The sequence below is a fragment of the Cervus elaphus genome, chromosome 11 (assembly GCF_910594005.1).
Source record: "Cervus elaphus chromosome 11, mCerEla1.1, whole genome shotgun sequence".
Taxonomy (NCBI): Eukaryota; Metazoa; Chordata; class Mammalia; order Artiodactyla; family Cervidae; genus Cervus; species Cervus elaphus.
In genome coordinates, this window is record NC_057825.1 from 37,640,504 (window position 1) to 37,667,131 (window position 26,628).

General features: G+C 43.2%; 1 protein-coding gene across 3 annotated transcripts in view; it reads right to left on the minus strand.

Moving 5' to 3' along the window:
* ANXA4 (annexin A4) overlaps positions 1–26,628 on the minus strand; it is a 70,930-nt gene that overhangs the window by 19,146 nt on the left and 25,156 nt on the right. For all 3 annotated transcript variants that reach the window (XM_043917550.1, XM_043917548.1, XM_043917549.1), the window contains exons 3-8: positions 13,772–13,859; positions 8,267–8,361; positions 5,551–5,664; positions 4,623–4,713; positions 3,132–3,211; positions 979–1,035 (exon numbers count right to left, since the gene is read on the minus strand). In XM_043917550.1, coding sequence (XP_043773485.1) covers positions 979–1,035; positions 3,132–3,211; positions 4,623–4,713; positions 5,551–5,664; positions 8,267–8,361; positions 13,772–13,859 — 525 coding nt within the window. The remainder of the gene's footprint in view (positions 1–978; positions 1,036–3,131; positions 3,212–4,622; positions 4,714–5,550; positions 5,665–8,266; positions 8,362–13,771; positions 13,860–26,628) is intronic.

Below are 26,628 nucleotides of genomic sequence, written 5' to 3' on the forward strand. Positions count from 1 at the left end.
TTCACTTCTAGTGAAAGAAAAAGGTTCTTTCCTACACAATCCTGAGTGCTTCATGGTTGTTCAGTCGTTAAATTGTGTCTGACTCTTTGTGACCCCATGAAGTGTAGTATGTCAGGTTCATCTCTTCTCCACTATCTCCTGGAGTTTGCTCAAATTCAGGTCCATTGAGTCAGTGATGTGATCTAACCATCTCATCCTCTGCTCCTAGTCCTGAATGGGACAAATCTCTCTCTAAGGTCACATACTGGTTAACAAAGTCTAGATCCAAATTGCATAGGTTCAAATCCCGGTTCTGTGATTTATTATCTATGGGAACTTGAGCAAGATATTGACTTCTCTGAGCCTCAATTTCCTTGTCCATAACATGGGAATAGCAATACTTAAGTTCATAGGGTTATTATAAGGAATCAATGACATACTTCATATAAAGAGTTTAGAACAGTGTTTGGCCCCTGGTAAGGACAAAACCAGGTCCTTACTAGATTTTATTAGTTATTATTTTTAGCGTTATCTGGTCACAGTGAAAACACGATTAGTTGGTTTCAGGGCAGCCATCAGTGGGCTGGGTACCAGGGAAGCAACTGCCTCTTAGGGTTTGGTATTAGTTTTACCCATTTTACATAGGTTGTATTAAATGTTCTCTTTGGGGAAGTAAAAATGTGAGGTCAACAAAGCATAGGCAGGTCCCTTTATCACCTAGTGATTCAGAAGACACTCTGTGATTCTGTGGGGGCAGCCACACCATGGTCCCAATGTTAGAAAATCTGGAACCCAGGGATGCTTATATACTGATGCCCCAAACCAGCCCCAAGCCCCAGGTATCTCTGCAAGAAACTTCTGCTATTAAAGGCACCTATGGGGATCTTTTTTCATAACAAATCCCAGCCTGACCAATATTCACTGAAATATAAGAAGATGTCCACCAACTCGGCGTGTCTCATTGGCAAAAGAGAGGAAAGAAGCTTCAGTTCTACTCACCTGGGCATCCTGTCTCACGAGAGCATCATCCAGATAATTGCTTTCATCCCTGCCTCCCTGAGGATGAGAAAAACAAACCACAGAGACTGAGAGAGGATCCAAGAAGATCTGGGTGCCCTGATAAGACAGAATGTCTGGGAACCCAAGGACAGGGTAATTAGATGGAAGGGGCATGAGTGCAGTTTAGGGAGAAAGGACAGATGTCCTCAAATGTGTTTGCGTTACGCCCATGGCTCTGATCTGATCAAACAGAGGGCAAGCCTGGTGTGGCTCCCTGATGTTGTGTGGGTGTCTCTGACAGTTGAAGGGGCAGGAGGACAAATATGGCCTGGTGAGTGCTCTTCCCAGGACCACAACCCCCTTTTTCCTCCCCTTCCTCCACTCCCATGTTTTCTCAAGCTAGCTGACGTATGTCTCCCTAACTGGCAACTTTATGCTGATCAACACTGCCACATAGGAGCTGGGGAAAAAGGAGAATCAAGAGACTCTGGGGCCAACTGTGGGGGCCTGAGGAGCACCCCAAAGTGCCCTGTCCCTCACCAACACCAGGAGGGCAGGACTGAAAGGTAGAGGAATGGCCAAGTGTGGCAAAATGGGCTACTTTTCTCTGGTTTGTTACACTATTTTATCGCTAGGCTATTCCAATGTGCTACAATCTAGGCATGGCTCTGCAGTGGTAAATCTGGGAGGAAAAGAAAAAATGGGTAGGAAGTAAGAAATGCAGGCTGGTTGGGACTTCCCTGGTGGTCCAGTGGTTAAGAATCTGCCTTCCAAAGCAGGGGACTCAGGTTCGATCCCTGGTTGGGGAACTAAGATCCCACATGCTGCAAAGCATCTAAGCTCGAGTGCAACAACTACTGAGCCTGTGTGCTCCAGGCCCCGTGCCACACCTAGGAAAGCCCGCACACCGCAGCCAGAGAAGATGGCATGCCGCAACGAAGAGCCCCACACACAAAGAAGACCCGGCACAGCCAAAGCAAAAAAATAAAATAAAATGAAGAGAAAAGCAGGCTGGCATGATTATGTAAACATCAGCGACACAGCAAAGTGGGAGTTGGAGATGCTTTCCAGGCTTCCGCTTTGGTTGTTGGAAAAACAGAAACAATAGTAATAGAACAAGATGAGGGAGGAAAAAGAGTTGGTTTGGAGGCAAAATGAGTTCAAGTTTAGTTTAGGAGGACTGGGCGGACAGAAGGAGGTGATGGCAGAATATCCACAAGGAAACAGGGAAAAGGCAGTGAGAAAAGAGAGCCTCACACTCTGGAAGGAGGTCAGGCCTAAAGATAAAATTGTGAAGTGGTGTGAAATGCTTGTAAATCCATCTTTCTTTTCTGGCATCTCTGCCCCGACACTGGCCCAGACCTGCTTTTTTCATGATATCTGGAATACCAAGGTAACCTCCTGCCTGGGCTCCCCTCCTCCAGTTCAATTCATTGGACACACCGCTATCACATTACTCTTCTAAGACGTTCCAATCACATCACTCTACTGCTCCAAAACCTTCAGAGGCTCCCCACAGCTCTCCAAAAAGAAAAAGCACAAACTCCTCAACATGGGACCCCAGTTCATTTTCCGGCTCAGCCAACTGTTCCCTGAACCCGCTCCGTGTTTCCTGACTCCTTGTCTTGTCCTCACTGTTCTTCCTGCATGGAATGTACCCACACACACCTGTGCCTCTTGAAATTCCAGCAACCCTCCTGGTCCTCTCTCAGCCAGCACCTCTGCCATGAAGCCTTTTCTGTTTCTGCAACCAAAATCTCTCCTTGAACCTTTCTTCTACTCTGTGCCTCTTTTTTGGCACATACTTTCATGCTTTTATTAGAGCAACACATGGGCCTGCTAGATCCACTTCTGACAATATAAATTCTTAAAGCCCAGGACTGCCTTTTAACCACATTCCTAACTTTCAATGAGTAATGATTGTCTGGCATATATTAAGTACTTGTATGTATAAATGAGAAAAAAATGGAGATGCAAGATTAGCTAGAGTCTTTAAAGGAGAGAATATAAAACAACAGAGAGGCTTCAGAAAAACACAGGGAAAAATTCCCATTTGGGAGGTTGAAAGGTTGAGAAAGGCTGGAAGAGCGGGTAGAGAGTGAATGTCTCAGTAAACCACCCCCCCACCCCCATCAAAGGTGGGAGCGACTCACGGCGGACAGAGACACCAGCACGCGCTGGAACATGAATGACGTGTCAGAGCGAATATCATCTTCAAGGCTGCGCCCATATTCTAGCAAGAGAGTCAAATTAGTGACATCAGAGTAAAGATCCCTGCCCAAACCCGGGTCACATCCCAGAGTATTCCATCCTCTCCTGGACCAGCCTGATTACTGAAGCAGCTCATCATGAGGTTCTTCAGCCCATACACAGCTGATGAAAAACTAAAGTCTTGGTAAAATGGTCAAAATAAGTTGATGGTTAGAGCAGAAGATAAATGATTAGAGCAGAAACAAGATGCTCTTGTTGCTTAAATTGGGGGTTGAGAAGGCGGGGCTGTGATCCCCTCTTTTGTGGTTCCTACTGTCTAGGGACCTGTCCTGAATGTGGTTTGCAGTGACACGCAGAACAGGTTAAGCAGCACGAGGAAAGGCAAACCGCGTGGAGGCTCTGAACCTGTGTTTGGGGACAAGCAGCGGGCTGTCCGCAGGGAGAAGACCACAGGGAGTCAGCACTAGAACCAGACTCCCAGGTTTCGAATCTCCCACTCTGAACCTCTACCAAAACACTCTTACTGTTTTGTTTTCTTTCTACTGAACTGTACATTTATTACAGAAAACTTAGGAAAAACAAAATGAGTTAAATGAAGTGGTGGGGGGGGGAGGCAGGGAACAAAACCTCATCTAATCACTCAGAAATAATAATCATTGATAACATTTTGGTGAGTATCCTTCCTCATTTTCCCCACATCACATATTATTTTTGTTTCTTTAAGAAATGGGATCACAACATCTCATTTTATGATATGTCTTTTTCCCTTATCCATATAACATACCACTCATTGTAGTTTAATAATATCCTCCAATATACATTTTGATGATTATGTTGTATGGATGTGCTGTATTTTGTTTAGCCACTCTGTTGGACATTTTAAGCTAATATAGATGACACTGTGGGATCTGAACCTTTGGACATTTTTTATTATATTCTTAGGTCAAAAAGGCATGCCTCTTTTAAAGGCTCCTCATACGTACTGTCCTCTGGAGATTTTTAAGAGGGGAGTATTGCCACTGAGCGACTGAACTGAACTGAACTGACTGCCACTGAAGGTGGTTGCAGGACCTACAGCCTAGTCTGAAGGGAAGAAGTTGAGGAGACTGCTCCTCCAGGTCAGTCCCTGGAATGCTGATTCAGTGGTGCCACCACATTTGAATAAACACCTTTGATTCTCTGCTTGATACTAAAGAGCAGCTTTCCAGCTTTCAGGGTAATAAACACTTCACTGCATAGCCTAAGAAGAGTGGCAGGTACACCTGAGGAGTCTCGAAAAGCCAACAGTCATTTGGATCAACAGGGATCTGCCTGAGAGCGGAACTTGTAGCTGAGGCTCCCTCGTGGTCAGTGTCTCAGTGGGTAACCTCCCACTTCCAGTCTAGTTCTCAGAGGACAGGGCCTCCACCAAGGCCTCTGAGGATGCTACATACGCAGCTGGTAGGTCTGGTTTATGCGCCGGATCTCCTCAGGCGTCCGGGAGGCCAGGATCTCAATCAAGCAGCCCTCATCCGTGCCAGCTCCCTAAATGTAAAAGCCAGAGGAGAGGGCGTTATGAGTCAGGTTACCAAGTTGAATCCCAGACACAGGAGGAATACAACCAGAAATCTGCAGAGAATAAAGACAACTCACCTAGTTCCAGCAATAGGATTTGCTCATTTTTAACTTTCCTATCCAAATTCCAACATGTTTATAAGTCATAACAAACATTTCACGGGCTGTTTTTGGGTGTTGGTTAGGAATAGCTTCCATCCTCTGCAGGTTTTGTCTTGCCTTGGTCTCCCCTGTACTTTTCCTTTGAAGGACAGAATCTTCTTCTGGCAAAGGCTGTTATCTCTGTTTCCCAGTGACTAGCCCAGAACCTTCCATGAGCCTGAGTGTTCACTGACGTGAGGGGGGAGGGCAGTCCTAGCTGAATTTTGTACTTGGTCGCTAAAAATCGGCAGAGCCTGGCATAGGGCATAGTGGCTCCAGCATCTTGGAAGGCTGAGAACTCTTGACAGGTTCTGAGCTTACAGCAGACCAAGAGGCCCTCACAGTGTCAGTCAAAAGTTCCACTTCTCAAAAAAGGAGCTAATATGGCAATAAATTGTCTGGAGTTACACCACAAGCATGAGTATAACCACTCCCCAGTGGGCCACCGGAAAGAAAGAATTTCTTCACTTTTAGGGAAACAACTTTGAAGTTACAGTTGCTAGATTGTAATGTCCTGTTTTCAAGTTGTCTTAAATGAAGGAAAATCCTTCCCCCATGCCCTCCTCCTCCACGCTCTCAGGCCTCGGTCATGGCTTCTTGAGAAAGCGCGGCAGCGGTCCTCCTTTGCACCCCCAGCCCCAAGAGCAGGAGGAGAGGATCACAAACCTTCATCGCCTTTCGCAGCTCCTGCACATCGTACAGCACCGTGGGCGTCATCATCCCCAGGATCACCTGCTCGAAGTTGCCACTCAGCTCCGACTTCAGGTCGTCCAACAGGTCCTGGGACACAAGGAAGTGCTCCGCTTAACTGCTCCAGTAACAGAAACCAGCTGCCCTCGGTGAGGTCCAGGGATGGCTGAGGTCTCCAGGACCCTCTCAGGGGGCTCACGTCCTCGAAACCCTCTTCATAAGAACACTAAGACGTGGGGATCTGACATTACACCCTCATCCCCTCCCAGCTGTCCTGTGGAGCTTGCCAAAGGCTGCGCAGCACATCTACAGATCCACAGTTATGTGAAAAGGCTTTGAAAATACTCCTCCCCTTCCCGACTACCTATCTGTACAAGACCAAGTTTTCTTCCTACTGTAACCAACACCAGGTATCGCAACAAGGTGAATGCAGAAGCACATATGAGAATCTAGCTGTCTTGCATTCAGCAGACATTAGAGAGATTTGAAAATGTAAAACAACACCAATCTTCTCACAACTATTTTTTTGTTTTGGAATATTAAGCTATTTTTCCTGAAATTGTTATTTTTGCTAGCATGTAATGAGTTTTTATTGTTTTTAAAATAAGTTAACAAATACTTAGTTTTAAATATCCTCAGTGTTAATTTCTAATACAGTCAATATTAATAGGTGTAACCAGCAAAAACAAAAAAGTCTTCAATAATTTAAGAATGAAAGGGGCCCCAAGATCAGTGTGTTTGCTCACTTATGAACACACCCTGAATATATTTCCAAGTCAGTATCTACCTACAATATTTTTAACAGCTGCAGAAATTTCTATATGTAGATGTAATATAATTTCTTTTATCAATGCCCTGTTTCTATTTTTTTACTATTCTTCTAAATAGGCATTTAGTTGCAGTCTTGTAATCATTCATGATTAATTCTTAAGGCTCAATTGTTAAAAAGAAATGTAATAATTACTTGGACAAAGGACCAAATTCTAAAGACATTTAGTCACATTTCCTCTTACAGGTCAGAGAGTTTAAGAACCTGCTTAAGATCAACTAACTAGTAAGGAGGCAATTTGCTTTCAAGTTCAGATCGCAGATTCTCACAAACCTGAGTCCAAAACACTGTATTTTAATCTATTGTACCTATTTTTCTGTTAATCCACATATATCAAACAGATGAATGAACAAATAAATTAGCATTCAGTCAATCTGCTAAGGTTGCTCATCTTAACAAACTGCTGTCAGATCAGCTTAGTTCTGAAGCTGAATGAATCAACCCCAAATATGTAGCCACACTTTAGCTCACACACCACAGGCATGTTCATTAAACTTCTTTGGGGATTCAGGAGACTTTAAAATGCCCAGAAGATAGTCCAAGCAACCTGATGGATAGAATCTTGTTTTCTGCTGGTGCCCAGCCAAGGTTGGCATGTAGATGCTCCCTGGAAGAGCTGAGCCAGGCCCGTCCTGCCCAGCAGCTTAATGCCTGTCTTTGGGAAGCAGCCTCATCTGACTAGCTTTTATAAATTATCTAGGAACAGAAATACTTATCATGGAGTTAACAGCACCTGAGACCTGGAGGCACTCACTGATAACGTTTACTCAATAAAAAGATTGTCTAGTCACACAGATAGGCTTTCAGTGATATGAAAAGACCGGGTGAATGACTCTGGTAAGTGAGCTGTTGGAAACGAAACTGAGACAGGGTTCCTCAGGGGTGTGGGATTCAAAGCAGAAGGGGAAACATGGTGAGTGAACCACCTCTGAATGCACAAGCCAGTAAAATGCACACACATATATACTCACACACACAGAACCCCATTCTATAACTGGCAGGGATCAATTGAGGATCATTCAAAGGAATGAATATATGCCACAAATCAGTTTACGTAGAAGAGTCAGAATAGACCCTAAATCCTAGGAGAGCCTATTTAGAACAACAAACTGGATTTAATATTTTAATCGGTTTGGAGGATCTTCGTTCACAGGTGGCCAAAGGAAGCCACCAGGTTGAGGGAAGGAGCATGGGAAGCAGAGCCCTGCCTGGTGCTTCATAGCGGGGTGGGGGCAGTGAGTCCATTCCACAACTAAGTCCCTGCGAAAAATTGTGTGCGAAGAGACTAAACTTAGCCTTGAGCTTTGTGAATCAAGAGCTCCATGAAATCACTTCTGGCTATGGACAGTGGAGGAACTATAGGATGTGTTGAAGCTGTTTGTTTGTTGTCAAGAATATCTTTAAACAAGGCAAGGGATCCATGTTTTAAAAACAAATGGCTGGGCTTCCCTGGTGGCTTGGTGGTAAAGAATCTGCCTGCCAGCGCAGGAGACATGGTTTCTACCCCTGGTCCAGGAAGATCCCACACACTGAGGAGCAACTGAGCCCATGCACCACAACATTCAGCCTGTGTTCTAGAGCCCCAGAACCATAACTACTGAAGCCTGGGTGCTCTAGAGCCTGTGCTCCAAAATAGGAAAAGCCGCTGCAGTGAGAAGCACAACTAGAGAGAAGCCCTCCTTGCCGCAACTACAGAAAAGCCCACACAGCAATGATGACCCAGCACAGCCAAAAATAAAAATATAAAATTATTTTTAAAAAACCCAAAACAAAGGGCCACTACTTCAGGGATCAAGTAGGAAGGGGTCCCTGCTTCCCTGTTGCCTGACAGATCCCTTGTCAAGGCGGAGAGCACAGGCCTACCCTGCCGATGGTGGTCTTGTAGGCTGTCCGGATTTCCTGGCGCTGGGCCGTGCTGCGATAGGCCAGGACGTTGATGATGGCATCTTCATCTGTGCCTGGTGGAGAGGAGACAGGGAGGGAGTGCGATTTGAGCAAGGAATGAGAAACTGGGTTCCTCTGCGGACACTGGCATAACCCTAACACACAGAGAGAGCTTTCTAAGCAAAGAAGTTCTTATTTGGAGTGTTTGTCTATTTTGAAGGGAAACAGACACTAGATTTAGTTATATGTTGTTTTTTAGTTGCAAAGTCATGTCCAACTCTTTCACGACCTTATGGACTGTAGCCCGCCAGGCTTCTCTGTCCAAGGAATTTTCCAGGCAAGAATACTGGAGTGGGTTGCCATTTCCTCCTCCAGGGGATCTTTCTGACCCAGGGATCAATCCCTTGTCTCTTGCATCTCCTGCACTGGTAGGTGGATTCTTTACCACTGAGCCACCAGGGAAGCCCCACTAGTTATTTACCACTAGATAAAAGAGTCAAGGTCTCTGAGCAATAGTTTCCTTATCTACAAACGTGCATGATCATAGTACTTTCCTACTAGGGCTGCTGCAAGTGTTAAATAAAACAAATCAGTGCATTACTTAGCACAATGCCCAGTGCTTGCTAAATAGTCAGTACATGTTGACCAGGATGACCCATTTCCCCTTCTCTGGAAATCTTCTCAGAGTCTTTGGATCACCCATATTTATCATCCATGTTCTTACCTTTTGCGCCTCACTTTGATCTCTTTATTATCTCCTCTGAGTTTTGAAACAGTTCAAATTAATTTTCTTTTTTATTTTTATTTTTTTTAATTTTTTTTTTTTTTCAAATTAATTTTCAAAAGTCACCATTTGGCACTTCATAGGGTTTAAATTGGTGGCTGATAGTATCTACTTCTTTTTAAGATCTGTAACTGTGTTTTTCTTTTCCAAGCTCTCTTTCCTGATCTCTGATTAGAAAACTATTTAACTTTATTAAAAGTTTTCACTTGAGTGACTCTTATGGTAGACTACTTCTTATCTTTTGGAAATGTTCACAATAAATAAAAATAGAATTTTGTGTTATTTCCTAAAAAAAAAAAAAAAGCCATTTGAGCTTTTTGTTGTTGCAAATGTCACAGTGTGTGTGCGTGTGCTCAGTTGTTCAGTCATGTCCGACTCTTTGTGACCCCATGGACTGTAGCCTGTCAGGGTCCTCTGTCCATGGGATTTTCCAGGCAAGAATACTGGAGTGGGTTGCCATTTCCTCCTCCAAGAAATCTTCCCAACCCAGGGATCAAACCCTCGTCTCTTGCATCTCCTGCACTGGCAGGCAAATTCTTTACCACTGAGCCACCTGGGAAGCCCTGTGTAAGTGTTATAGAAACCAACTCATTTTCCTTTTTTTTTTTTACACATATGTACATTTCAAAAATTATTCTTTTCCATTATGGTTTATCACAGGATATTCAATATAGTTCTCTATGTTATACATTAGGGCCTTGCTGTTTATCCATTCTGAATGCAATACTTTTTTGCATCTACCAACCCCAAACTTCCAATCCATCTCTCCCTGCCTCCTCCTTGGCAACCACAAGTCTGTTCTCTATGTCTTCAAGTATGTTTTGTAGATAGGTTCATTTGTGCCTATTTTAGATTCCACATATAACTGATATGTTACTTGTCTTTCTCTTCCTGACTTATTTCACTTAGTTAATTTCCAGTTGCATCCATGTTGCTGCAAATGGCATTATTTTGTTCATTTTATGGCTGAACTGCCATAATATGTACTGCATCTTCTTTATTGATGCAAAACTTTTTACATGAATTCCCATGATGCATTATCTTACCAAACTTTTTCATTATGAATTCAAATTAAAAATATCATAAATTTTGTTTGTTTGTTTGCAGCAGCTTTTACAGAAAGACTTTATTCTGATCCTTCAAATTGGCCCCTCATCTTAGTCACACCTGGATGTTCATATATGTTGGGTGAGTGTTCAATTTTTTATTGTTTATACTATATGGGGAGTTGTGATGAGTTACAGAGGAGAGTCTATTTAAATATTTCAGGGAGAAATGAAAAATACATACATTCTTTGCAAAATTAGAGATCTACAAAAATGTGAGGTGTAGAGAGGAAGCTATAGAATTTTAAGTTTACATACCTTAGGAATCTACTCTCTGTTCTTTTTTTTTTAAACAAAGAGGATAATAGATACAACCTCATATATGCAAATAATACCACCCTTATGGCAGAAAGTGAAGAAGAACTTAAGAGCCTCTTGATGAAAGTGAAAGAGGAGAGTGAAAAAGTTGGCTTAAAACTCAACATTCAGAAAACTAAGATCATGGCATCTGGTCCCATCATTTCATGGGAATGAGGAAACAATGGAAACAATGACAGACTTTATTTTTGGGGGTTCTAAAATCATTGTAGATGGTGGCTGCAGCCATGAAATTAAAAGACGCTTGTTCCTTGGAAGAAAAGCTATGATCAACCTAGATAGCATATTAAAAAGCAAAGACATTACTTTGCCAACAAAGGTCCATCTAGTCAAAGCTCTGGTTTTTCCAGTAGTCATGTATGGATGTGAGAGTTGGACTATAAAGAAACCTGAGAGCTGAAAAATTGATGTTTTTGAATTGTGGTGTGGGGGAAGACTCTTGAGAGTCCCTTGGATTGCAAGGAGATCCAACTAGTCAATCCTCAAGGAAATCAGTCCTGAATATTCATTGGAAGGACTGATGCTGAAGCTGAAACTCCAATACTTTGGCCACCTGATGTGAAGAACTGACTCAATGTAAAAGACTCTGATGCTGGGAAAGATTGAAGGCGGGAGGAGAAGGGGATGACAGAGGATGAGATGGTTGGATGGCATCATTGACTTGATGACATGAGTTTGAGTAAGCTCCGGGAGTTGGTGATGGACAGGGAAGCCTGGTGTGCTGCAGTCCATGGGGTCACAAAGAGTCAGTCACGACTGAACTGAACTGAATAGATACAACGATCCTTTTTCCAGAACTCTCTTTCAGCTGAGGGGGGGAGAAAGTTCATCACCTTTTGCTTTTTTACCCCATTTCTGTGAAAGGCACCACCCTTCTTCTGGTCTGTTAGACTTGAACCCTCAAAATAACTTTGATTATTTAAACTGCTCTCTTCCTTCACATTCAGAGTTCTTGAATATGCAACATCTAGCTCTAAAATCCTTTTTGCATCTGTCCCTTCTTTTTAATTCCTACCATGACCACTCCAGTTTAGGATTTCTTCTTAGATAACTATAAAGTTTACCACTAGTAGTCTTACCTCCTAATTGGTCTTTCCAGAGTCCTGCCAGATTCATTTTCCTAAAAGGAGAAATTCTCACAGTGTCTTTCCTCTGCTTAGGATACATGATGGCTCCCCACCATCTGTTGGATTTAGTACCAGCACTGGAGTCTGGCCTTTGGGACCCTCAATAGCACCCCATTCACTATTGTAAATATCCACATAAAAGGATACAGGCAGCCAAATCCAGAGACTTTGCTCTTGAATTCCTGTACTTGACCCAACTATACTGTACTCTGTTCTCCTAACCTCCTTACTATACCAATCTATGGGTTATTGTCTCCCTAACCCCCTCCATCTGGCATCCTGATTCTGGCATTTGTTGTTTGCTGGACTATGCCTCTGGGTCAGCCTCCATGTCAGCAGTACCCTAGGACCCCTCTATGGCTCCTGCCTTCCCGGAAGTCTTCTAATCAGCCAACACCTATTTTGCCAGTACCTTCCTGCCGCAGACCATGTATTTATCTTGACTCCCGAAGGCCTCAGCTAAAATGCAAAACAGGGCGATGCTCACTTTCATCCCATGCTCTTTGCTCATGCTGCTCCATTCACCTGAAACACATTCTCTCTATTTATTGAATAAACTCATCTCCCAAGGCCCATCTCAATTTCTATATCCTCCAAGAAGTTTTGCCTGATGCCCTTAAATGAAATGTGATCCCTCTGACTCCTAGTGGGATCTTGTGCCGCTCCGTCCTTATCATATTACTAACTGATTGTATTTCCATGAATGCCTTTGCTGCCTAGCATCCCTGGATGACTGGACCACAGGATTAGGTTTATGGTCCTTGTCTCCTCTGACTGTCTTTCTCTCATTGGCCCACACAGCAGGCACTGAAAACGGTTGGTGGTATCGAATGCCTCCTGACTCTGAGAATTCCAAATGCCATGTGGTCTATGTTCCAAATTACAGTGCTCTTGCTATCCACCAAAGAATTAGGATACACCTGAAAAATGAGTAGGCCAAGTACTTTTTCCATTTTATTTATGAAAAAGGGAAAATGAGAAGATAGATTCAAGGCAATGTCCTATTCAGAGGTAGGCAGCAGGATAGTACAGCGGCTTACCCTCCAGTTCTAGAGTCAGAATGCCTGGACTTGCCTAGAATCCTGACTCTAACAAACACATCCTGCCCCAGAGACCTTGGGCAAGTTAGCTGATCTCAGTAAACCTCAACTTTCTCATTAATAAAACAAGCTGCTGTCAAAATTAAAACATAATCTATGCAACACATTGTGCCTGACACAGTAGAACTTAATGGTTATTGTTGCTGCTAGTTGTACTGGGGCTGAGCAAGATGAATTCTTTGTGGATAGAAAAACTGGGAAATAATGCCTCATGGTCAAATGTCTTTATCCCAATCTTAAGGAGACTTTACATAGTAGGTATGAAACAGAGAGCACTTCTCTGGCCAAATGTCCACTCAGGCAAGTCTGGAGGGAGGGTCTAGGTCAGTGGAACCCAAAGTGCCCAGGCATGGCTATGTCCAACTGGAGGGAGGTCTTGGCCCTGGGGAGCTCCCAGAGGTTGGTGCACTGGAAGACAAGCCCTTCTGGTCACATATACACAAGCTTCTCACATAAAGTCATACACACTGCCCGGGGCACTGTCCCAGCCACACCTGTCACAGGAGGAGAGAACAGGGGCCTGACTCAAGGGAAAGAATGTGTACTTCGAGTTGGCAGGCCCCAGCTTAAGAAGGGCTCTTTGAGCGTGACTCAAGGCTCAGCTCCACTTACTCTGTATCTTACTACATAACTTCTCTGAGTCTCAGTTTCCCATCTGTAAAATGGGGCAAGAATAACAACTGCACCAGCTGCTCTCATTGTATCACGGGATTATGGTATCTACCCATTCACATAATATTTGTCAAAATGCTTTGTTAACCTTCTGGCACAACATGCATGCTTGGGTTAACCAGAAGACAAATATATTTCTCAAATTTGATAGATTTATAATGCTGGAATGAAATTAATTGGGGAAGTCCAGAATGAGTTCATCACATTTAAAAGTCTATAGTAAAAAACCCTCCCTTCTAGTTTGCCTTGAAAAGTCACCTTGTCCCCACTGTGTTTTCTTAGAGTGAGACATACATTTGCTTGTGGACACAAGGCCCTCTGGGCAACTCTGGGATGCGGGACACACAGGGGATGTTCACCGCCAGTGGGACACTTACCGAGCCCTTTCATGGCCTTCCTCAGGGTCTGGGCATCTTCGGCGGCGTTGAAGCCTGAAGCGGCTTTGACAGTGCCTCCCTTGGCTGCCTGAGTGCACAAAGAAAGACAGAAAGATGTGACCAAGAGGCGCCTTCCTACCAGCACGGTGGCAACTTGCACAACAAATGTTTGTTGAGTACCCATCAGGGGCCAGACACTTGTCCAGGGGCGGGGACACAGCAGTGACTGGGAGAGATGAGGCTCTTGTTCCCTTGCGGCTGATGTTCAAGTTCAGCCAGAGGTAGACAGTAAAGAAGCCAATAAGGCAGCCGGAGGTGAAAAGGGCTACAGGGCAGAGAGAGGTCATGAGGGGATGCCCCGAGGAGTGGCATTCAGGCTGAGGTCTGATTGGCAGGAAGCAACTGACTATGCAGAGATCTGGGGGAAAGTGTTGCAGGCAGAGGTAACAGCTGAGGCAATGGCCCTGAGGCTGGAGCTGGCTTCTGAGGGACGAGCGGGAACAGAGGTCAGTGGGACTCGACTTTGAGGGCAAGCTGGGGAGGGGTAAGGTAAGTGACACCATTACCTTTGAAGTAATCTTGTCTCCCCAGAAAGTGGGAAATCAAACCTGAATCCAATCAAACCTCTTAGGTCAAACACCAATTTATGATAAAGAAGAGAAGGAGGAAAATGTTAGCCCACACCCACAGGGCTGTCATCAGCACGATCTAGACTATGAGAAACACTACTTGATGAATGCTCTTTAACAAACTGCCAGAAGAACTAGAAAAGAGAGAAATGGAGGGGAAATATAACTTGAAAGAGATTAAAAATGCACTTCAATAATCATAATGGGTAAACCTTATTGGGATCCTGAATCAAATAGTAAAAGAAAAAAAGAAATGACATTTATGAGGCAACTGGAAAGTTTTTTTTAAAGTAAGCTGGATGCTTTTATATTATTTGCCTACTTGAATTTATTCCTTTTTCATAACGGCACTTAGTGTATCAAATTTAGGCCACTTTGCTCCTTTTCCAAGAAAGGGAGGGAAATAGATACCACCTTACATAAAAGTGGGGTGATGAATGCAGAGGGGCAGTTGATTCCAGAGGCTTGCGTTCCAATGCTGCCAACCACATGTAACAGAACCTGCTGCTGCTGCCGTTCGGCTGCTCAGTTGTGACTCTTTGTGACCCCATGGATCGCAGCCCTCCAGGCTTCTCTGTCCGTGGGGTTTCCCAGGCAAGAACACTGGAGTGGGTTGCCATTCCCTTCTCAAGGGAATTTTCCTGACCCAGGGATTGAAACCATGTCTCCTGCACTGGCAGGAGGATTCTTTACCACTGAGCCACCTGGGAAGCCCTGAACATGGGCGTGATATTTGATGCCATTAAGCAACTAATGTTAACATTTTTAGGTATGATAATGTCTTTGTGCTTATATTCTATTTTTTTAGGAGTCGAATCTTATACACATTGAAAGAGTTTACAGATGAGAGGATAAGGTGATTGGAATTTGCTTCAAAATTTCAGGTTAGGGGAAGTGGAGACACAGAAGAAACAGGCTGACCATGAATGAATAGTAGTAATAATATAATATTATTAATATATATGAGTTATGATTATATAATAATTATTGACCATGAGTTAATAATAATTATAGGTACGAAGGGGTTCTTTTTACTATTTGATCTGCTTTTGTATGTGTTTACGCTTTTCCATAATAAAATAAGAGACATGACGAGGGCAGGATGAGAGCCTTCACAAGCTGGTGAGAAGTGAAAGGTGTTAGTGGCTCAGCTGTGTCTAACTCTTTGTGACTCCATGGATGGTAGCTCAGCAGGTTCCTCTGTCCATGGGATTTTCCAGACAGGAATACTAGAGTGGGTTGCCATTTCCTTCTCCAGGGGATCTTCCTGATCCAGGGATTAAACCCGGGTGTTCCGCCCTCCAGGCAGACTCTTTACCATCTGAGCTACGAAGGGAGCACACAAGTTGGTGAGGATTTTCTATTTTATTCTAAATGTGTTATGAGCCACTGGCAGGTCTGATTTACACATCTGAAAGATCACTTGGGCTACTGTATGGAGATACAGAGACCAGTTGGGAATCTGGGCCAAGATCCAGGAATATGATGGTAAACGAGGGTGAAATAGCAAAAATGGACACAGACAGACTCAGCACATGTTTTGGAGGAAAGGAGGCAGAACTTGCTGATGGACTGATGTGGGAGGTGAGGAAAGAAAAGCAGCATGTGTAACTCTAAATCATTTCCTTAAGCAGCCAAGTAGAGAGTGGTATCATTTATGTAGATGGGGAAAGCTGGAGACTACCAGATTTGAGATGGCAGTGAGGAGAGGGATTTAGAAGTTCTATTTTCAAAACGTTAAGTTTGGGATGTTCGTTAAACATCCAAGTAGAGTCTAGAAAATGGTTGGTTGTACAATGTACATCTAGACAGCAAGTGTCCAGTAATACATTTAGGACACATCAGCGTTTGGATGGTAGCGGACAAAATGACCTGGGGAGAAACTGAAGAACAGGGGTCCTAGGACAAGCCTAGACCTCTCTAGCGGCATAGGGTTAGCAGAGAAGGACCCGAATGGATGGCTAAGAAGGACTGGCCCTTGAGGGGCCAATAAAGGAAAACCAGGACTGTGTGTTGTCCAGAGGCTGAGGAAGGAGGGAGAGGTCAGTACCTGCTAAGGTAGGTATGAACAGAAGGCACAGAAAGGATGGTCAGATCTGGGAACATGGAAGGTCCTGGTGACCCTGACAAGAGCTTTAGCAGTGGAATGGAGGAGACAAAAGCCTGACAGAGTGGCAGAGGGAAGGAGGGGGCATCATGAGGAGGAGCTAGCAGCTCTAGATACCGAAGGTGAGGACTAGCATCACCAGAAACCAGCATGCCTTAAAGTGAGACATACTCTGATGTGTATGAAGGATAAAAAGTTAGTAGAGACTAGTAGATTCTGCAAATACAGACTAAAAACTAAAAACGTCAACAAGCAAAACATGGGTTAGTGACCAGTAGGAACCATTTAATTGAATTCTGACTTAAAGATGATGTACTGATTAAGATCAAGGTGCCCTGAGTACTTCTAATGTATTTACTAAATTATTAATGCTATTTTAAAATTGATGTTATTTATAAGGGCTTCCCAGATGGCACTATCGGTAAAGATCTTGCCTACCTATCAATGCAGGAGACATAAGAGATGCAGTTTCAATCCCTAGGTTGGGAAGATTCCCTGGAGGAGGAAATGGCAACCCACTCCAGTATTCTTGCCTGGGGACTCTCACAGAAAAGCCTGGTGGGCTACAGTCCATGGGGGTCGCAAAGGGTCAGATATGACTGAAGTGACTTAGCATAATGTATGTAAGGCGGTACAGAGAAATACATATGATTCAATATAAAATAGATGAAATAAAATAGAATGAAAAAAATCAGTGAACGAACAAACCATAGAAAATTACGGTAAGTTGAGTTCAATTCAGTCACTCAGTCATGTCCCACTCTTTGCGACCCCATGGACTAGAGCACGCCAGACTTCCCTGTCCAGCACCAACTCTCAGAGCTTGCTCAAACTCATGTCCATTGAGTCGGTGATGCCATCCAACTATCTCATCCTCTGTCGCCCCCTTCTCCTTCCGCTGTCAATCTTTCCCAGCATCAGAATATTTTCCAATAAGTGGCTTCTTCGCATTGGTGGCCAAGTATTGGAGTTTCAGCTTCAGCATCAGTCCTTCCAGTGAACACCCAGGACTGATCTCCTTTAGGATGGACTGGTTGGATCTCCTTGCAGTCCAAGGGACTCTCAAGAGTATTCTCCAACACCACAGTTCAAGGGCATCAATTTTTCAGTGCTCAGGTTTCGTTATAGTCCAACTCTCACATCCATACATGACTACTGGAAAAACCATAACTTTGACTAGATGGACCTTTGTTGGCAAAGTAATGTCTTTGCTTTTTAATATGCTATCTAGGTTGATCATAGCTTTTCTTCCAAGGAGTAAGCACCTTTTAATTTCATGGCTGCGGTCACCATCTGCAGTGATTTTGGAACCCCAAAAATAAAGTCTGTCACTGTTTCCATTGTTTCCCCATCCATTTCCCATGAAGTGATGGGACCAGATGCCATAATCTTAGTTTTCTGAATGTTGAGTTTTAAGCCAACTTTTTCACTCTCCTCTTTCACTTTCATCAAGAGGCTCTTAAATTCTTCTTTGCTTTCTGCCGTTAAGTGTGGTGTCATCTGCCTATCTGAGGTGATTGATATTTCTCCTGGCAATCTTGATTCCAGCTTGTGCTTCATCCAGCCCAGCGTTTCTCATGATGTGCTCTGCATAGAAGTTAAAAAGCAGGGTGACAATATACAGCCTTGACGTAGTCCTTTTCCTATTTGGAACCAGTCTGTTGTTCCATGTCCAGTTCTAACTGTTGCTTCCTGACCTGCATACAGATTTCTCAAGAGGCAGGTCAGGTGATCTGGTATTCCTATCTCTTGAAGAATTTTCCACAGTCTGTTGTGATCCACACACTCAAAGGCTTTGACATAATCAATAAAGCAGAAATAGATGTTTTTCTGGAACTCTCTTGCTTTTTCGAGGATCCAGTGGATGTTGGCAATTTGATCTGTGTTTCCTCTGCCTTTTCTAAAACCAGTTTGAACATCTGGAAGTTCACAGTTCACATATTGCTGAAGCCTGGCTTGGAGAATTTTGAGTATTACTTTACTAGCGTGTGAAATGAGTGCAATTGTGCGGTAGTTTGAGCATTCTTTGGCATTGCCTTTCTTTGGGATTGGAATGAAAACTGACCTTTTCCAGTCCTGTGGCCACTGCTGAGTTTTCCAAATTTGCTGACATATTGAATGCAACACTTTCACAGCATCATCTTTTAGGATTTGAAATAGCTCAACTGGAATTCCATCATGTCCACTAGCTTTGTTGGTAGTGATGCTTCCTAAGGCCCACTTGACTTTGCATTCCAAGATATCTGGCTCTAGGTGATTGATCACACCATCGTGATTATCTGGGTCATGAAGATTTTTTTTGTATAGTTCTTCTGTGTATTCTTGCCACCTCTTCTTAATATCTTCTGCTTCTGTTAGGTCCGTACCATTTCTGTCTGTTATTGTGCCTATCTTTGCAAGAAATGTTCCCTTGGTATCTCTAATTTTCTTGAAGAGATCTCTAGTCTTTCCCATTCTATTGTTTCCCTCTGTTTCCTTGCATTGATTACTGAGGAAGGTTTTCTTATCTCTCCTGTTCTTTGGAACTCTGCATTCAGATGGATGTATCTTTCCTTTTCTCCTTTGCCTTTCACTTCTCTTCTTTTCACAGCTATTTGTTAGGCCTCCTCAGACAACCATTTTGCCTTTTTGCATTCCTTTTTCTTGGGGATGGTCTTGATAACTGCCTCCTGTACAATGTCATAAACCTTCATCCATAGTTCTTCTGGCACTCTATCAGATTTAATCCCTTGAATCTATTTGTCACTTCCACTGTAGAATCATAAGAGATTTAGGTCATACCAAAATGGTCTAGTGGTTTTCCCTACTTTCTTTAAGTCTGAATTTGGCAATAAGGAGTTCATGATCTGAGCCACAGTCAGCTCCCAGTCTTGTTTTTGCTGATTGTATAGAGCTTCTCCATCTTTGGCTGCAAAGAATATAATCAATCTGATTTTGGCATTGACCATCTGCTGATGTTCATGTGTAGAGTCTTGTCTTTTGTTGTTGGAAAAGAGTGTTTGTTATGACCAGTTCGTTCTCTTGGCAAAACTCTTATTAGCCTTTGCCTTGCTTCATTCTGTACTCCAAGGCCAAATTTGCCTGTTACTCCACATTATCTCTTGATTTCCTACTTTTGCATCCCAGTCCCCTATAAATGAAAAGAACATCTTTTTTGGGTGTTAGCTCTAGAAGATCTTGTAGGTTGTCACAGAACCATTCAACTTCAGCTTCTTCAGCATTACTGGTTGGGGCATAGACTTGGATTACTGTGATATCAAATGGTTTGCCTTAGAAACGAACAAAGATCATTCTGTTGCTTTTGAGACTGCATCCAAGTACTGCATTTCGGACTCTTTTGTTGACTATGATGGCTACTCCATTTCTTCTAAGGGATTCCTGCCCACAGTAGTAGATGTAATGGTCGTCTGAGTTAAATTCACCCATTCCAGTCCATTTTATTTCACTGATTCCTAAAATGTTGATGTTCACTCTTGCCATCTCCTGTTTGACCACTTCCAATATGCCTTGATTCATGGACCTAACATTCCAGGTTCTTATGCAATATTGCTCTTTATAGCATCGGACTGTACCTCCATCACCAGTCACATCCACAACTGGGTTTTGTCTTTGCTTTGGCTCTGTCTCTTTATTCTTTCTGGAGTTATTTCTCCACTGATCTCCAGTAGCATATTGGGCACCTACCGACCTGGGGAGTTCATCTTTCAGTGTCCTATCTTTTTGCTTTTTCATACAGTTCATGGGGTTCTCAAGGCAAGAAAACTGAAGTGGTTTGCCATTCCCTTCTCCTGTGGACCACGTTTTGTCAGAACTCTCCAGCATGACCCATCTGTCTTGGGTGGCCCTACACAGCATGGGTCATACTTTCATTGAGTTAGACAAGACTGTGGTCCATGTGATCAGACTGGTTAGTTTTCTGTGATTATGGTTTCCATTCTGTCTGCCCTCTGATGGATAAGGATAAGAGGCTTATGGAAGCTTCCGGACAGGGAGAGACTAACTAAGGGGGAAACTGAGTCTTGCTCTGATGAGCAGGGCAATGCTCGGTAAATCTTTAATTCAATTTTCTGTTGATGGGTGGGGATGTATTCCCTCCCTGTCCTTTGACCTGAGGCCAAACTGTGGTGGAGGTAATGAAGATAACGGCGACTCCTTCAGAAGGTCCCATGCATGCACTGCTGCACTCAGTGCCCCTGACCCTGCAGCAGGCCACCGCTGACCCACGCCTCCCCCGGAAACTCCTGGACACTCACGGGCAAGTCTGGGTCAGTCTCTTGTGGGGTCACTGCTCCTTTCTCCTGGGTCCTGGTGTGCACAAGGTTTTGTGTGTGTCCTCCAAGAGTCTGTTTCCCCAGTCATCTGGCAGCTCTATGGTGGGGTTAACGGCAACCTCCTCCAAGAGGGCTATGCCATGCCCATTACGGTAAAGGAGGGGGTAGAAAGGAAATGGAAATAGAGACTTAAGGGTCAGAGTAGTTTTTTGATGTGAGACACAGATTTCTCTGCCTAGAAGCCAAAGCAAGACAGAATTGTAATCAATAAGGAGAACTGCAGTGTCCACGAGAGGAAAAGAGATCATCTGCCCAGGAAAAACTCTGCTGTTCTTTGTACTGTGTGTGAAAGTGAAAGTTGCTCAGTCATGTCTGACTCTTTGAGACCCCATGGGATAGTCCCTGGAATTCTTTAGACCAGAATACTGGAGTGGGTAGCTGTTCCCCACTCCAGGGGATCTTCTCAACCCAGGATCGAACCCAGGTCTTCTGCATTGCAGGCGGATTCTTTACCGTCTGAGCCATCAGGAAAGCCCAAGAATACTGGAGTAGGTAGCCTGGCTCTTCTTCAGGGGAATTTCCCCACCCAGGGATTGAACCCAGGTCCTCTGTATTGCAGGTGGATTCTTTACCAGCTGAGCCACCAAGGAAGCCCATGATATGCGGAGTGAGAGGCAACCTAAATTACTGGAGCTCTTCTGGGCTTCCTGATTTAGCAGCAGAAGGAAGAATCAAACTAGCTTTGGTTTTTCATTTACCTTCCCCTCTGTTCGCTGACACAAAATATGACTATAATCTGTTAACAATCTGGGCTTTGCTATTCTGAATTCTGTTTTCTTGTTATTGAAACTGGCCTAATTAGTCATGGCCAGCACTTCCAAAAATTGTTCTGTGTCATCCCCTTTCCCTTAGTTCATCTGTCAGGCGTGCGCCACTGTGATGTGCATCTGATTGGTGGAGACAGCAGATGGGGGAGGATCTGCCTGATATCCATGGTTCCCAGATGGCAGTGGAATTCAGATTCATCTGGAAACCTTGCTCTGCTCGTAATGGGTGCTCTGTGCTTTTAAGATGCTAAGAGTTCACAAGCTGAGAGTAAGAAGAGATCGCCAAGGCTAAATTTAGGGCTGAGGTCATACAGAGGTTTCTTCTCACTTTTCTGATAATGCTTCTTTTGGCAAATGGTAGAATTTACCAAATTACCAGTGGTAGGATGTTATGGTGATAGCACAGACCAGCCGAGGAAGATCACTATGAATTACTGCAAAGGGAGAGGGTTTTACATCTTATATAAGCCTTGGTTGAAAGGCACCCCCACAGCCTGGTGCCCATGACTCCAGTAAAATCTCAGATTTACGCAGACAGTCAGATCCATCTCCTCTGCATCACTTGGGGGTCATGAATTCTGTAAAGAGAATCCTAATATTGGGAGAAAGTTCACCTGTAGGTCTCTGTGAAGGAGACATGGTGGGCATATTTTGAGAGGTAGTAAGCTTAGTGGGAAGGAGCACAGGCATTGGAGTTGAACAGATCCAGGTTGGACTCGTGGCTTCAACGCGTCCTAACTCTGTAGTCTAGGAGAAGTTTCATTTTTCTCACCTGTATGTTAAGAATAATAATGATACCAATCCACAGGGCTGTTGTAATAATGAAGGAGGATAATACAGCATAACACTTAGTACAAACAGTAAATACGAAACCAAAAACTCAACTCAGTGGCCTGATTGGCTCTCATCAGTATAATTCAACATGACCTCAGTAATATTTCTATAATAAATGTAATAGTGAGATTCTTATATCTGTTTCTGATAATATCCCTAATGCAAGCCAATGGGGTAACGTCAAAGAAAAATCTAGAATAGAGCATTGTACATGGTGGCAAGAACAATGTAAAATAGATCTAAGGCTCTCTTTAATTTGATTCAAGGATGTACATGTGGCCTGTAAAGGCATGGAGGATTTTTATACCCATAGGGCAGTTCTTGAGCAAGTCAGACTTGAGCTCTATGAGCTAGTCCACCTTAAGCTGGACTTCTCATGCCCACTGTGGTCCACATCAAGCCCATCCAAAGGCTTCAGGTCCCAGAGGGTGTAGGTCTTATCTGCTGGAAGACCAGCCTTTCACCTCCTGAATATGGTCAACTTCTAACACTCATCACTTTTCTACACTTGACTGAGAAAAAGAGAAATCAATGACATTACCTTCCTTGGTTAGTGGTTAAGAATCCACCTGCCAATGCAAGGGACATGGGTTCCATCCATCCCTGGTTTTGAAAGATGCCACACGCCATGTGCCGCAACTACTGAGCCCACGTGCCAAACTACTGAAGCCCACGTACCCTGGAATCTGTGCTCCACAACAAGAGAAACTACTGCAAAGAAAAGCCTGTGCACCGCAACTAGAGAGTAGCCCCTGCTTGCCACAACTAGAGAAAGCCCGCACAGCAACAAAGAACCTGTGTACCCCAACAAAGACCCAGCATAGCCAAAAAACATATAAAATAAAATTTTAAAAAACTTCCTTGGGCACTGAATTGCTTCCCCCAAAAAAGGTATGTTCAAGTCCTAACCCCCAGTACCTCAGTCTTATTTGGAAATATTGTCATTAAATTAATTAATTAATCAATTATAATAAATTAAATCAAGACAAGGTCCTACTGGAGTACAAGGGTAAGCTGCTAATTCAACATGAATGATGTCCTTAGAAAACAGCACGTGAAGACAAAGACACTCAGGGAGAAGCCACATGGTGACATATTGTTGACTCCAGTCTCTGCTGAAGAATGCTTAAGATTGCCAGCAAACCACGAGAAGCTAGAAAGAGGCAAGGAAGAATTCCCCTCTGGATTTCAGAGGGACCTTGGCACTGCCAATACCTTGATTTTGGATTTCCACCCTCCAGAAACATAAGACAACAAATTTCTATTATTTTAAGCCACCCAGTTTGTGGCACTTTGTTATGGCAACCATATGAAATTAATGCAGGCATATTACCTGTTTTCTTCTACTATCTACCAATAGTAACAAGCAAGTTGGTGATTGGCTGTCAAAATTCTAAATGGCCTAGCTCAGCCCTTGACCCCCGCTGGAGACAGCTTTCTGAGTTGAATGTTTCACAAGGTTCTTTCGGAATTCCAATATTGAAAGAATTTTGGATGGTATTCAAACACTGCCTTTTAAAGCAAACTGCATTGCTGACGAACACTAAGGAAGTGTTAGTCACTCAGATGTGTCCAGCTCTTTGTGATCCCATGGACTATAGCCTGCCAGGCTCCTCTGGCCACGGAATTCTCCAGGCAAGTACCGGGGTGGGTACCTAGTACGGGATTAAAATTAATATTTAACAAGATGAATTGACAGAGGACCATGCAAAGATAGCTTATCTGTGAGCATTCTTAGGGACTCTTTTTTTCAGGAACAAGATAAGCTGGGGAAATTTGTTCCTGTTAGCTCTGAAGTATCCATATTGATTCAATTCCAGGGCATAATGTATCATCACCTGTTCAGGGAAGGCAGGGGATTCCCCCCAAGGAAGGCTCCTCATGGCAACAGGCAAAGGGAACAGAGGATGTAGGGAGGAATGATGAAAACAAATAGCTAGAAATTGGTATTGTATCACAATCGATGAACTGTTACTCAGTTATTAAAATAATAATGAAGATGATAAATGTCAAAAGATTGGAACATGATACAAAGAAATATGTAGCAGTAAAAAGGAACGGAGGAATAAATTGCTGATATAGCACCATGCAGTCCATGGGTGGGCTGCAAAAAATATAATGCTCATAAAAAAGGAGTAGACGCCTTGTGATTCCATTTATAGGATCTTCTAGAACAGGCAAAACTCATCTATGATAAAAACAATCAGATCAGTGATTGTATTTCTGGACTGGAGTGGAGAACAGGGAGGAGACTGATCTGGAAGGGGCATGAAGGAACTTCCTGAAGTGAGGAAATGTTCTATCTTAACAAGAGGGCAGATACATGGTACATTTGTCAAAACTCATCTACCAGTAACCATAAGAGCTGTGCATTTCACTACATGTAAATTATACCTTTGAAAATTTTTTGTAGATATATGACAACAGTGGCTTTTAAAACATGCTTTCCTTTTAGAAATGGATCATATGGTCATTGTAGAGATTTGGAAAAAAAATTTTTAAAATTAAGAAGAAAATCTGAGTGGGAAGGGGAAGGATAAATTAAGAGGTTGGATTAAACATATACACCCCACTATGTGTAAAACAGAAAACCAACAAAGACCTACTGCAAAACACAGGGAACTCTACTCAATATTATATAATAACCTATAAGGCAAAAGAATATATATATATCTGAATAGCTGTGCTGTATACCTGAAAACTACATGATATTGTAAATCAACTATGCTTCAATAAAATTTTTTAAAAGAATTAAGAAGAAAATCAAAACACCCATAAGTCCATCGAGAGTAACTAATCTTAGTATGTTATAAGATGTAATATAAACGTGTTAGCATAGCAAAGGTTAGAGTGAATACACTAACTCTTCTTTATGTTCTTACTGCTACTATTTCAAAACCACTATCGAATGAGTAGGGTCTAAAACTAAAATGATGGAAAATAATAGGGAATTATAATACTGTTATTATATCGAATGGTTTTCCTTTCCTTTAAAGACATACTTAAAAAAAAATAAAGACATACTTTAACTGTCCAATAAGTAATAGTCATAATGGGAAAACAGGATCTACTAGAGCAACTGAAGCAATTCTCCTCAGTGGAAAGCCCATGAAAGGGTCACTTGGTTATAGTCTTGACATGTAGAAAGGCTGAGAGCTTGTTCAGAACAGGAAGAGCAATCCATTAATTTTGAGTCCCCAGAGTCAAATACCATGCACAAAGTAGGGACACCATAAACATGTCTGAATAAATGTTGTACATGTCCAGGGAGAACCCATCAAGAACAAATAGATTTTACATGAAAGCATAAGAGATTTGGTGCAGACATGAGTAAGCCTTTGTCTGTCAGGGATGATGAAGAAAATTCTAAAATATCTAATGAAAAAAAAATGTTAAACGTATATTACTATTTGTTCTGTATAGTTTACACCTCCATTTTCCTAAAGGAAGGCGTTGAGAGCTGGCAGAATGTCCAGGTCCTCTCTGGGTATAAGATTCTACTTCTATTATTTCTTCCCAGAAGACCAGGGATTAAGCATCACCTGTCCATTCATTTCTCATTCTCCTCATTTGGGCAGGAGAAGGAGAGCAGGTGGCCAGCCTCAGGTAGGGACACATTTGCAGCTGAACGGCTCAGCTTCCGCATCAGTAGGGAGCTTTATGGAACCCTCCAAGGGATCCAATTCCCTGCCTGTCCCAGAGATCAGATAACGAAGCTCAGAGGAGTCCAGCCACAGCTAGCAGCAGGAGGTGGATGAGAAGCTAACACACTCTGATGAGCCTGAAATGATAAGGTAGCACCCAAAGTGGACCGCCGTCATCTCCTGCTGGGAAATGTGGTGGGATTTTGGATTTTTCCTTTTTATTTGCCTGCAGTTTCTACAACGAACACATCGTGCTTCTGCAGAGAGAAATAACTTGTTTCTGCATCTCAAGATATTAGAAGGATTCAAAGGAGTCCCTCTTTGAATTAATTTTCAGGGTCAGGTGACTCACCAGCCCTGAAAGAGTGTTTCACCAGTGTTTCAGGTGACTCACCAGCCCTGAAAAGGTGTTTTTGGGAAAAAAAAAAAAAGAAACTACCTTTCCATTTCCTCCTCCCTCCCCTCTGTTGAGCAAACAACCCTTTGTATGACAACAGGCCCTGATTACACATCCTGTACCTGTCTGGGGCTGGCACCAGGGAGGG